General features: G+C 44.3%; 1 protein-coding gene and 1 long non-coding RNA gene across 2 annotated transcripts in view; one reads left to right on the top strand and one right to left on the bottom strand.

The window, feature by feature from the left end:
• Positions 1 to 12,493, top strand: part of DENND4C (DENN domain containing 4C) — an 84,212-nt gene that overhangs the window by 19,770 nt on the left and 51,949 nt on the right. The window contains exons 2-6 of the mRNA XM_082204516.1: positions 3,221 to 3,544; positions 5,576 to 5,828; positions 8,504 to 8,573; positions 10,891 to 11,060; positions 12,249 to 12,490. Coding sequence (XP_082060642.1) covers positions 3,240 to 3,544; positions 5,576 to 5,828; positions 8,504 to 8,573; positions 10,891 to 11,060; positions 12,249 to 12,490 — 1,040 coding nt within the window. The 5' untranslated portion in view covers positions 3,221 to 3,239. The remainder of the gene's footprint in view (positions 1 to 3,220; positions 3,545 to 5,575; positions 5,829 to 8,503; positions 8,574 to 10,890; positions 11,061 to 12,248; positions 12,491 to 12,493) is intronic.
• On the bottom strand, positions 9,247 to 10,865 carry LOC309522170. Its single transcript, XR_014214942.1, has 2 exons — positions 9,890 to 10,865; positions 9,247 to 9,520 (listed from the first exon to the last, which is right to left on the bottom strand). It is a non-coding gene; the product is annotated as an uncharacterized lncRNA (long non-coding RNA).

Below are 12,493 nucleotides of genomic sequence, written 5' to 3'. Positions count from 1 at the left end.
AATAAAATACCTTACACACACATGCACATGCATATGTTTCAGTTACACATAGAGGAGTCAACTGGGGAGCATCCCATAGAAGGGCCTGGGCTGTGGCTTTGTGTGAAAGAAGAATGATGTCTTTTCTATCAAGAATTCAGGAGCATTAAGTGCTAAGGGACATCTTTCCTGTTAAGCAGGAACGGACTTGCCCCCTGCTGCCGCCCAAATAACCCTTGGTATGTCTGTTGAGGCCGCCTGAGCAGAAGTAGAAAGACCTGAATGGGCACTCTTTCACATCTTCAGAAGAAAGGGGTGCTAAAAATAAGGCGGAGAAATGTTTTAATTATCTCTTGCTAGATGTATGGGACGTGGGTGGCACTGTGGGTTAAACCACAGAGCCTAGGGCTTGCCAATCAGAAGGCTGGTGGTTCGAATCCCCGCGATGGGGTGAGCTCACGTTGTTCGGTCCCTGCTCCTGCCAACCTAGCAGTTCGAAAGCACGTCAAAGTGCAAGTAGATAAATAGGTACCGCTCCGGCGGGAAGGTAAACGGCGTTTCTGTGCGCTGCTCTGGTTCGCCAGAAGCGGCTTAGTCATGCTGGTCACATGACCCGGAAGCTGTACGCCGTCTCCCTTGGCCAATAAAGCGAGATGAGCGCCGCAACCCCAGTCGGTCATGACTGGACCTAATGGTCAGGGGTCCCTTTACCTTTACTAGATGTTGGCACAATACGTGATCGGTTAATTCTACCAGCGCTTTGAACCTATTGGAGTTTTGGGTGAATAAATTGAACCTACTGGAGTTTTTGATGAATAAATTGAGAGAAGAGTTGCTGCTTTTGATGTCACAAAACTTGGCAGTCAATTGTATGTTTGAATGTGGGAGGGAATCTTCAGTTTTATAACATGTTGGGTCATTGGTGTCCCCTGGTTGTAGTGTTTTGAAAAAGAGCAATAAGCCAGTGACAACCCAGTCTATAAATCAGGAATAGGGACACGGGTGGCACTGTGGTCTAAACCCCTGAGCCTCTTGGGGTTGCCGATAGGAAGGTTGGCGGTTCAAACCTGTGCGACGGAGTGAGCTCCCATTGCTCTGTCCCAGCTCCTGCCAACCTAGCAGTTCAAAAGCACACCAGCGCAAGTACATAAATAGGTACCGATGCTGCGGGAAGGTAAACAGTGTTTCCATGCGCTCTGGTTTCCATCACAGTGTTCCGTTGCGCCAGAAGTGGTTTAGTCCTGCTGGCCACATGACTTGGAAGGCTGTCTGCGAACAAACACAGGATCCCTTGGCCTGTAAGCAAGATGAGTGCCACAACTTTATGTAGTTTTGTAGTAGTTTTATGTAGTTTTCAATTTCATTGTTCCGTAAGGGACAATGACAATAAAGATATCGTATCGTATCGTATCGTAACCCCATAGCCACCTTTGACTGGACTTAACCTACCAGGGGTCCTTTACCTTTACATTACCTATAGATCAGGGCTTTCCTAGAACAGAGGCTGCTTGCATTAACAGTTCCTTTATTTGATGCTTGCTCTTCTAAATCATTGTTCAGAAGGTACATAAGAGCTACAGAAGAGTCTCTAGCATCAATCTGATAACTTGCGGTATTACAGGGGGTTTTGAGATTAGAGGTGGAGATCACGAAGAAGAGAAGCAGAGGGAATGGTAGATTTTAGGGAAGACTTATTTCTGAGAGTTTCAGATGACTTCTTTCTGAAACACCATGGATAAATCTACAAGGAATAGAATAATTCCAGATTCATTCATGTTTAAAAGTTGACAGTAGCCTCTATGCAGCATAGCAGTTTTGGGGGTGGTTGGACAGGGCAAAGCGGTTAACCACAAATCGGTTAAGAGACTTCTGGTTTCAGGCCAGAAGAACAAATTACATAAATTATTGTGAATATTTTTAATGCGGTTTTAAAACAAGCACTGCTGCAATTTGAAGGGTTAGAAGGGGCACAAAAGGTTTCTTTCTACACACACACACACACACACACACACACACACACACTATTTTTCTTTTTACAATTTAGAATATTCATTTAAACAACCTTAAATTATTAATGACTTCCCTTCTTCTCTTTCCATGGTTCATTTTGTGTAGCATAAATCCCTGCGTATTTTATATAAACTAAACCATTCACTATTCCATTATTACTTCCATCAAAACTTATTTACACCGTTGGATTTATCTTAATGCTGCCAACGTTTTCAAGTGTACACAATTTCTCCCCATATATTCAATAAACATTTCCCAATCTCCTTTAAAAGAATGTTCTGCTTATTCTCTTATTCTATAAATTAGATCCACAAGCTACGCATATTCCATCAGTTCCAAGTTGCCATTCCTCTTTAGTTCGGACCTCGCTCATTTTCCATTTTTGGGCTAACAATACACGGGCTGCAGTTATGGCATACATAAATAACCTTTTTTGACAACAGTGGAAAGGGTTAAGAAACCTCAGGTGTCAGAGCACAAAAGGTTTCTTAACCCTTTCCTCTGTTGTTCAACCCCCAAGCAAATATTTGCCTGTGATTTCGATTCTGAGATAGATGGACCAATGATCTGAATTCATGTAACTCAGCTTGATGTATAAGTTCAGGTTGATTCTTCTCTTCCTCCTCCCCCCACTTTATTTTTGCTGAGCAAAAGAGATGAGAATGCATGCTTTTAGAATATGGATTATTATTACTTTTTTGGGGCGGGTGGAATAAAATTAGAAGAGACAGAATTCCGGCACCCTTGCTCACAGAAATCTCACCATCCACATCCTCTAGGGCAGGGGTCAGCAAACTTTTTCAGCAGGGGGCCAGTCCACTCTCCCTCAGAACTTGTGGGGGGCCAGACTATATTTTGAAGGGGGGGAGAACGAATTCCTATGCCCCACAAATAACCCAGAGATGCATTTTAAATAAAAGGACACATTCTACTCATGTAAAAACTCGCTGATACCTGGACTGTCTGCGGGCTGGATTTAGAAGGCGATTGGGCCGGATCCGGCCCCCGGGCCTTAGTTTGCCTACCCATGCTCTAGGTTCTTTTGGGATGGTGAACATGCCTTAAGGGTTGATTCATGTAATAAATGACTCTCCTGTTATGCTCTTACCTATGCAATTAGAAGAGACCTACCATCTTCATTCAAAATCATGTGTGCCTGGAATAATTATTACGTTTTGTTTTTGTTTTTAAAAAGATGGTTCTTAACCTGATTTCCATCCATCTTTTGCAGGAATCCCCCCAGCACAATTATGATAGAGGATAAAGGCCCAAGAGTGGTGGACTATTTCGTAGTGGCCGGACTCACAGATACATCAACGCTTCTGGACCAAGAAGTAAATCGCTCTGAAACAAAGTCGGTTGGCCCCAAAGCTCCCATTACAGATCTTGCTATCATCATCAAGTCAGCGGGAGAAACTGTTCCTGAGGGATACACCTGTGTCGAAGCAACCCCCACAGCACTTCAAGCCAACCTGAACTATGGGAGTCTCAAAAGTCCGGAGCTCTTTCTGTGTTACAAGAGAAGCAGGGACAAGCCGCCTCTTACGGACATTGGGTGAGCAGTGTTGCGGTGAAAACAGATATAATAATAATAATAAATTTATTATTTGTACCCCGCCCATCTGGCTGGGTTTCCCCAGCCACTCTGGGCGGCTTCCAACAAAGACAACAAATACACTAAGATGTCACACATTAAAAACTTCCCTGAACAGGGCTGCCTTAAGATGTCTTCTGAATGTCAGGTAGTTGTTTATCTCTTTGACATCTGATGGGAGGGCGTTCCACAGGGTGAGTGCCACTACCGAGAAGGCCCTCTGCCAGGTTCCCTGTAGCTTTGCTTCTCGCAATGAGGGAACCGCCAGAAGGCTCTTGGCGCTGGACCTCAGTGTCCGGGCTGAACGATGGGGGTGGAGACGCTCCTTCAGGTATACTGGGCCGAGGCCATTTAGGGCTTTAAAGGTCAATACCAATACTTTGAATTGTGCTCAGAAACGTACGCTCAGAAAAGATCCTGTTAGTCATTGAGCTGCATCAGTGTGGGAGAGAAAATTGTGGTTTTGCCTTAAAAAAAAAAAAGACCTTCAGGATTGGAACTCCTGACAGTCTGTCCTATCCAAAACCGTAGGTGCTTGAAAGAATGCAAGTGCAGTTATACCTTGGATCCCGGACACCTTGGTACTCGGACGTTTTGGCTCCCGGGCGGCGCAAACCCAGAAGTGAGAGTTCTGGTTTGCGAACTTTCCTTAGAACCCGAATGTCTGATGGGGCTTCTGCTGCTTCCGATTGGCTGCAGGAGGCCAATCAGAATCTGCGCTTTGGTGATGTTGTGTGTTAGGTCATGATGTGTGCTAGGGCTGGATGATATTTTCACTCTATAAGACGCACTTTTCCCCTCCTAAAAAGTAAGGGGAAATGTGTGTGCGTCTTATGCAGTGAATGCAGGCAGGAGGTTCTGTCAGCGCTCCCTTTAAAGTGTGGAGCGTGTGCGCGGCTCTTGGAGGCTTTTCCTGAGGAGGGAGAAGGGCTGCCCTTCCCCCACCGCCCAGAAAAGCCCCCAAGAGCCGCGCTCTTTAAAGAGTGCGTGGCTCTTGCGGGAGGGAAGCCAGTAGGCTTGCTTTCACTGAAGGCAGGCAGGCAAGGGGGATCGGTGCGCACCAATCCTGCTTGCTCTCCTGGCTTCAGGGGTAGCCCCGCAAAGCCTCCTGAGCGAAGATGGAGGAGCGTTCCCTCTTAGCTCAGTATACTTTGCGTTCCTTTCTTATTTCTTGTTTTCCTCCCCTAAAAACTAGGTGCGTCCAATCATCCAGTGCATCTAATAGAGCGAAAAATATGGTATCATCCAAATCCTGGTGTGAAATCCATATTGTGATATCAGTTTCATCTTTTTTTTGCTTGGCAATATTTAGCAAATCATGATGTAATTTTTGCATAGCGTGTGAGCGCACGTACACACACAAAATGTGGGGGAAACCGTGAAGCCATCTCTCGATTCCTGCAGCCCCCATTAACTCTGCCGGCTTAGCTCTCCCCTGCCTTACGCAGGGGCAGCGAATCACAAAAACAGGTGTAGGCAAAATTACGATGTTTAGCCAGTGATCTATCACTATGTTGAAAGCCAGATATCGCCCATCTCTCTACTTTCCACCATGCTCTTTGCAAAAACGTCTTCATGGAGAGGCAGCAGTCAACGGGAATTCTTTTGGTATTCCTTGAGAATCATTACAGTGGTACCTCAGGTTAAGTACTTAATATGTTCCGGAGGTCCGTTCTTAACCTGAAACTGTTCTTAACCTGAAGCACCACTTTAGCTAATGGGGCCTCCTGCTGCTGCTGCGCTGCCGGAGCACAATTTCTGTTCTCATCCTGAAGCAAAGTTCTTAAGCTGAAGCACTATTTCTGGGTTAGCAGAGTCTGTAACCTGAAGTGTATGTAACCTGAAGCGTATGTAACCCGAGGTACCACTGTATTTGTGCTTGAAAGGGGTCCTGTTGAGAAGGGTATATAATTCTATAAAAGTGCACTGGCAAATAATTTGGTACTATGTGTGTGAAATGTTCCTCTGTCCGTTATTCCTTCCTTCTTGCAGAGTTTTATACGAAGGGAAGGAACGCTTGATCCCGGGCTGTGAAGTGATCCAGGCTACTCCCTATGGCCGTTGCGCGAATGTCAACAACAGTTCGGCAACTTCCCAGCGAATCTTCATCACCTTTCGGAGGGCTCCCCCCGTGCGACCCCAAAACTCCTTGGCTGTTACCGACATCTGCGTCATTGTAACCAGCAAAGGGGAAACCCCGCCCCATACATTCTGCAAAGTCGATAAGAATTTGAATTGTGGCATGGTGAGATTCATATGTTGTTGTCTGAAACTTTGGCTTTGTAATGGGGTGATGGGGCAGAAATGCTTTTGGGGCTTGTTGCTTCTGCTAAAAATTTGTTTTTAATAATAATAATAATAATAATAATAATAATAATAATAATAATAATAATAATAAAGTATTTATTGCACTCTTACCTAGTGTACTTAACTCTGAGTACAGTTTGCGTCACTTCATTTTCCACAGCTCTGTATTTCTTCCTTCTTCCACTTCTGCTGCCAGAATCCATATCTATGAGATAGCCAACTACACTCTCTCTCTCTCTCTCTCTCTCTCTTTTAATAACAGGGTAGGAGGGAACAGTTGAACTTTGGAAGACTGCTGGTGTTATAATGATAAAAAGTAGCTTTTACTTTTGTCATGAATAACAGCCGAGCTATTTAAGTGGAAGTGGAAGAAGTTGATTTTACTGTTGGCGTTCTTCGTTTGTGAGTTATAAGCCAATTGCAAAAGTCCCCGGTGCTGTGTTTGTGGTGATATACATGAAAGTAAAACGCCTTTTCAAAGTAGTTTTTCAGATAACGCTACTGAAGTGTAGGCACAGGGTCAGTAGAATCCAGTTTAGAACATATTGGTGTGGGGTTGAATTTTAGCATTTGCCTGAGTCCCTGAAACTGTACCATACAAGACAGAGAAGAACTAGTCTTTCCTTCCTTTTTTACCACAAATACAGTGGTACCTCGGGTTAAGTACTTAATTCGTTCCGGAGGTCCGTACTTAACCTGAAACTGTTCTTAACCTGAAGCACCACTTTAGCTAATGGGGCCTGCTGCTGCTGCTGCGCCACTGGAGCAGGATTTCTGTTCTTAACCTGAAGCACTATTTCTAGGTTACGGAGTCTGTAACCTGAAGCGTATGTAACCTGAGGTACCACTGTATACAGATGAGGAGTGAAGCAAGAGGAGATAAAACACTATGCTGAGATACTTTACGTGTCTATTTTCATAAGCGGAGGCCGTTCTAAATAGGGTAAATTGAATGTACTGAATAGCATAGGCGAAATATGCAACATTTAAAGGTGAATATGGAAACCATGAAAGGGGAGGACAGGAAAGTCAGTTGATAAAGTAACTTATGGTTTATGTTAACATTTGCAAAGTTTTTTTCTTCGTGAAAAATTAATAAGATTTTTTTTTAAAAAAACACCCTGGTGTGGATCCAGTTAGTTTATTCTTCTTTAAAAAAAGTTACCTTTTCAAATTGGTCCAAATTTCTTTTATTTTTGGAGGAACCGCTGCTTCAATGGCGGCTCCTGAGGCAGTTTGCTGTGGGTCTTGATTGCGCTGTATGTCTGCTCTTGATTTCGGAGCTCCGGCATCTCCTTCCGGAACCCGAATGTTTTCTTTCAGGCTGTTTGGAGAAGGTGCTTTGCCCATGCTCCTTTCCTGGCCCCTCACAGCAATCGGGCTCAGAGCTCACAGCAATCGCGCTCAGGACAAGGGGTCTCCGCCGCCTGCCATGGTCCGCACTGAACCGCAAGTCCTAAAAAGAAACAAAAAGTAGAGATGGTCCTCAGTGTAGAAAGAAAGTGCTAGCAGAGTGAAGGCAGCCCTGTTTAGGGACGTTTTTAATGACTGATGTTTTAACGTCAATCTTTTGTTGGAAGCCGCCCCAGCCAGATGGGCAGGGTATAAATATTATTATTATTATTATTATTATTATTATTATTATTATTATTATTATTACAGTGGTGCCCCGCAAGACGAATGCCTCTCAAGACGGAAAACCCGCTAGACGAAAGGGTTTTCCGTTTTTGAGCTGCTTCGCAAGACGATTTTCCCTATGGGCTTGTTTTGCAAGACGAAAACGTCTTGCGAGTGTTCCGATTTTTTTCCGCTCCCCCCCTTTTTCTAAGCCGCTAATAGCCTTTTAGCCGCTAATCCGCTAAGTCTTTAATAGCCGCTAAGCCTTTAATAGCACTAAGCCGCTAAGCCACTAATAGGGTTGCTTCGCAAGACAAAAAAACTGCTCGTCTTGTGAGGCACCACTGTATTATTATTATTAGTTAGTTAGATTGGTTTCAACTAGGGCCAGGGCCTTTTCAGCACTGGCCCCGACGTGGTGGAACGCTCTGTCACAAGAGACTAGGGCCTTGCGGGATTTGACATCTTTCCGCAGGGCCTGCAAGACAGAGCTGTTCCACCTGGCCTTTGGTTTGGACTCGGTCTGACCCCTATGTTGCCTTCCCCTTATGGTCTTAATTTATCAGCTACTTTAAAAATGAGGCTGCATTTTAAATTGCATTTTAACCTGTATTTTAATTTATGTTTTTACTGTGATTTTTATTGGTGTTAGCTGCCCTGAGCCCGGCTCTGGCTAGGGAGGGCGGGGTATTAATAATAATAATAATAATAATAATAATAATAATAATAATAATAAATAAATAAATAAAATTTACCTGTCCTGGTAGGTTGGTTTTTTTTCCTATGGTCTTACATCTAAAGACTGACTGCAGCATCAACTGTTGACTTTAATAGAGTCTGGCCACTGATATATGTGCAGGCGTGAACCATTTTTTTGGTATGCAATTGGCTCTGGGAGGGTTTTGAAAGCCAAGGCGTTCTCCCGTGATGTTTGGTGCTTTCTCTTTCTCCCACACACTGATTTTGGTGATAATCTAATTTTTGGTGCCTTTGCAGTGGGGTTCCAGTGTATACCTGTGTTACAAGAAGTCCGTTCCAGCTTCAAACTCCATTGCATACAAAGCTGGTAAGTTATTTATTTCCATATACTGCAGATAATATTGGCACTGATTTAAAATTACTTTAAATTACTTTGCCACTTACTAAATTTGCCGGCTGGGATTTCTTGATGCTTCCACCACTGCACCTTAAACACCATCCACTTCGTTGAATAAAAACGTTTGATTATACATTGTTCTTTGTATTCTGCCATCCTTCCTCCACTGAACTCAGAGCAGTGTACGTGGGTTTCTCATTGCGCCCTGCCCCCTTTTAGTCCTTTCATCACCTCGAGTAAAGATTTGAACCCGGGTCTCTCCAGAACACTATTCGACCCGCTGGATTCCATTTCAGCCAAAGCGAATTTTGCAGAATCTGCAAAATAAATGAATTAGGAGGCCTTGTTAAGCCAGAAAAGGACTATGGATGGAGAAGCTTGGAAGTGTGTTCACAGTTCCGTGAAGGAGCAGCAGCCAGGAATAACTGGGGAAACTCTGTTTATTGCCCCAAGATGTTGCTCCTACCCCAAGAGTTCCTTACAAAATAAATAACATGAGAAGCACGGGGTAAGGTGAATGGGCCTGTCGACATGGAATCGTTGGCCAGTTTAGCACTGTGCCAGCAGATGCAACAGGACTTCTTCCTCCCTGCTCATCCATTCCAGAGGTCCAGCTAGTGCAACCATTCTGACTCCTTAAGTCATGTTCCAGCGTGCCATAGCAAAAGGCACTGATCGTAGAGGTGTTAACTTTTTCCTTTGGGGCAAATTTATAACATAACCGTTTTGAATGGCACAAGCGATGCGATACGATAATTTTTATTGTCATTGTCCCATACAGAACAACAAAATTGAAAAAATCTACATCAGACATTCAAAAACCAACACACCTGCTACCCCAGCTATCCCAGCCTGGTTAACCCCCTAAAAACTCTGATACCCCATAATTAAATACAATATACTCCCATAGAGACTACCTTAAAGTAAATGGTAAAGGGACCCCTGACCATTAGGTCCAGTTGTGACCGACTCTGGGGTTGCGGCGCTCATCTCACTTTACTGGCTGAGGGAGCCAGCGTACAGCTTCCGGGTCATGTGGCCAGCAGGACTAAGCCACTTCTAGAGAACTAGAGCAGGCACAGAAATGCCGTTTACCTTCCTTCCAGAGCGGTACCTATTTATCTACTTGCACTTTGACGTGCTTTTGAACTGCTAGGTTGGCAGGAGCAGGGACCGAGCAACGGGAGCTCACCCTGTCACAGGGATTCAAACTGCCAACCTTCTGATCAGCAAGTCCTAGGCTCTGTGGTTTAACCCACAGCACCACCCGCGTCCCGAGAGACTACCTTACACTGCATTTAAAACCAAAATCACATTTGGATAAAAACTGTTTCTCAGGCGGCTAGTCCTAATCTTTATAACCCTGTACCTTTTCACAGATGGCAGAAGCTGAAAGAGATAATTTCCGGGGTGCGTACTATCCTGCGCTATCTCTGCAGCTTTCTTATGACACCTGGAAGCATAGATTTGATCCAAGGTGATCCAATCGTTGCTCGGAACTTTTAAGCAGCCTCCCTTATGGCTTAAAGCCAAATTTTCACTTGGAAGCAGAAGTTCATGATACATGGCTGCCTAAATGGTTGTTTAAAAAAACACACCATAATGGTTTTGAATTTTGTTTTGCAACATGCTTTCCAATCACGTTAGGTGGATTAGTTATGGGTTTTTGCTCCTGATACCATACAGCCTTATCCAGGTTTTTTCTTACTTTGTGAGTGCAACCCTTAACTCCCTGGTGCTGATCACTGGTGATGGGGTAAGGTGATTTATGGTGTCTTCTCTGCTGGCAGAAAAGAGCGCTGGTGGTACTGGTGGGTTCGACTCTGGAGAGGCTTCAGCTTAGGTGGGCTGTAAGCTCCAGCTGTTGGTTCTCCTTCCATCAGTAGGCGTTGCCAGGCTTCAAAGCAGGGCACTTCAGGTAAGGAGCAGGAGAATTGCAACCTTTTGGATCCCAAACCCTGTAGATCCCCCAAAGGGTTTGACCCTCCTGCCCCTCAGCCTGCCTGGAGTTGGTGAAGCAAAAAAGAGAAGGACCCCTGTCCCATTTTTGTGCCCCCATCCCTGGCTAAGATGAATGTCCTTCAAATGTGGGAGAATCATAGAATTGTGGAGTTGGACAATGAGGCTCATCTCTTCCAACCCCCTGCAATTCAGGAATCTTTCGCCCAGAATGAGGCTCGAACACATGACCATGGCCATTTAACATTGCTCTATACGTATATTCTGTTATCTCCATACAGAGTAAGATAACGCGAAACATGATTGTATTTGTTTTCCCTTTGGAAAGGCTTGATATTCAGATACCCAGAAGATGACTATGAGTCATTCCCCTTATCAGAATCTGTACCTCTCTTCTGTCTTCCAATGGGGGCCACCATTGAATGCTGGGACCCTCAAACCAAATACCCGCTGCCTGTATTCTCAACATTTGTTCTGACTGCCTCAAGTGCAGAAAAGGTATGTCTTGAGAACCGTAGCATTCTCTTTTCATATGTCACAGTTAGAATCTTCTGTTTTCCTTTCTTATTGCATATCAAAGCCAAACCTGCATAGTTCCTTGACCTGTGAAATTGTCATATTGCATCCCGGTTTAATATACATGTTAGATAATATTTTACTCCAGAAATGATGATGATGATGATGGTGTTGTTATTGTTGTTGTTAATAATATGCTGCTCACCTGACTGGGTTTCTCCAGCCACTCTGGGCAGCTTCAAACAAATTAAAAGCATTAAGCACAGTAAACCATCAAACATTAAAAAAAACTTCGCTAAACAGGGCTGCCTTCAAATGTCTTTTAAAAGTCAAATACAGTGGTACCTCTGGTTGCGAATGGGATCCGTTCTGGAGCCCCGTTCAAAACATGAGCAGAATGCAACCCGTGTCTGTGTGTGTGCGGGTTGCAATTCACCGCTTCTGTGCATGCGCGTGATGTCATTTTGAGTGTCTGCGCGAGTGGCGAAACCCGGAAGTAACCCTTTCTGGTACTTCCGGGTCACTGCAGGATGCAACCTGAAAAGATTTAACCTGAAGCAAACGTAACAAGAGGTATGACTGTAGTTGTTTATTTCCTCGACATCTGAAGGTAGGGTGTTCCAAAGGCCAGGTGCCACTACTGAGACCCTCTGCCTGGTTCCCTGTAACTTCACCTCTCGCAATGTTAATGGGCCCTAATAATAATAATAATAATAATAATAATAATAATAATAATAATAATTTATTATTTATACCCCACCCATCTGGCTGGGCTTCCCCAGCCACTCTGGGCGGCTTCCAAAAAAATATTAAAATACCGTAATACATCAAACATTAAAAGCTTCCCTAAACAGGGCTGCCTTCAGATATCTTCTAAAAGTCTGGTAGTTGTTGTTCTCTTTGACATATGATGGGCGGGTGCCACTACCGAGAAGGCCCTCTGCCTGGTTCCTTGTAACTTGGCATACTAGCTACTGATTTCACTTTGGGGCCCTATAGCACTGTTGTATCACACTTCGTGCTTTACCTAAATTGTGTATTCTAGCAATCTTGGGAGTGGGCGGATAGAAGAATATCTCTTTCCTTCCATGTTTAGAGAATCAAGATAACTCCCTTCTCCTCCAGTTGCTGGAGGTACTTATTTACGTGGCTCTCCCTCCCCTCCTATAGGTGTACGGTGCTGCTATCCAGTTTTACGAGCCTTACTCGCGAGAGCTGCTGTCGGAAAAGCAGCACATGCAGCTGGGGCTCCTGACAGCTGTCGAGAGAAAAGTGGTTACCTCAAAATCCATAAATTCCAACAAGTGCATCTGCCTTCTGTCACACTGGCCTTTCTTTGAAGCCTTCCGAAAATTCCTCATGTTCATTTATAAGCTTTCCGTGTCTGGTCCGCATCCTCTTCCCATTGAAAAGTA

The sequence above is a fragment of the Podarcis vaucheri genome (genome assembly GCF_965113315.1).
Source record: "Podarcis vaucheri genome assembly, chromosome: 17".
Classification (NCBI taxonomy): Eukaryota; Metazoa; Chordata; class Lepidosauria; order Squamata; family Lacertidae; genus Podarcis; species Podarcis vaucheri.
This window is presented reverse-complemented; position numbering and strand designations above follow the sequence as displayed.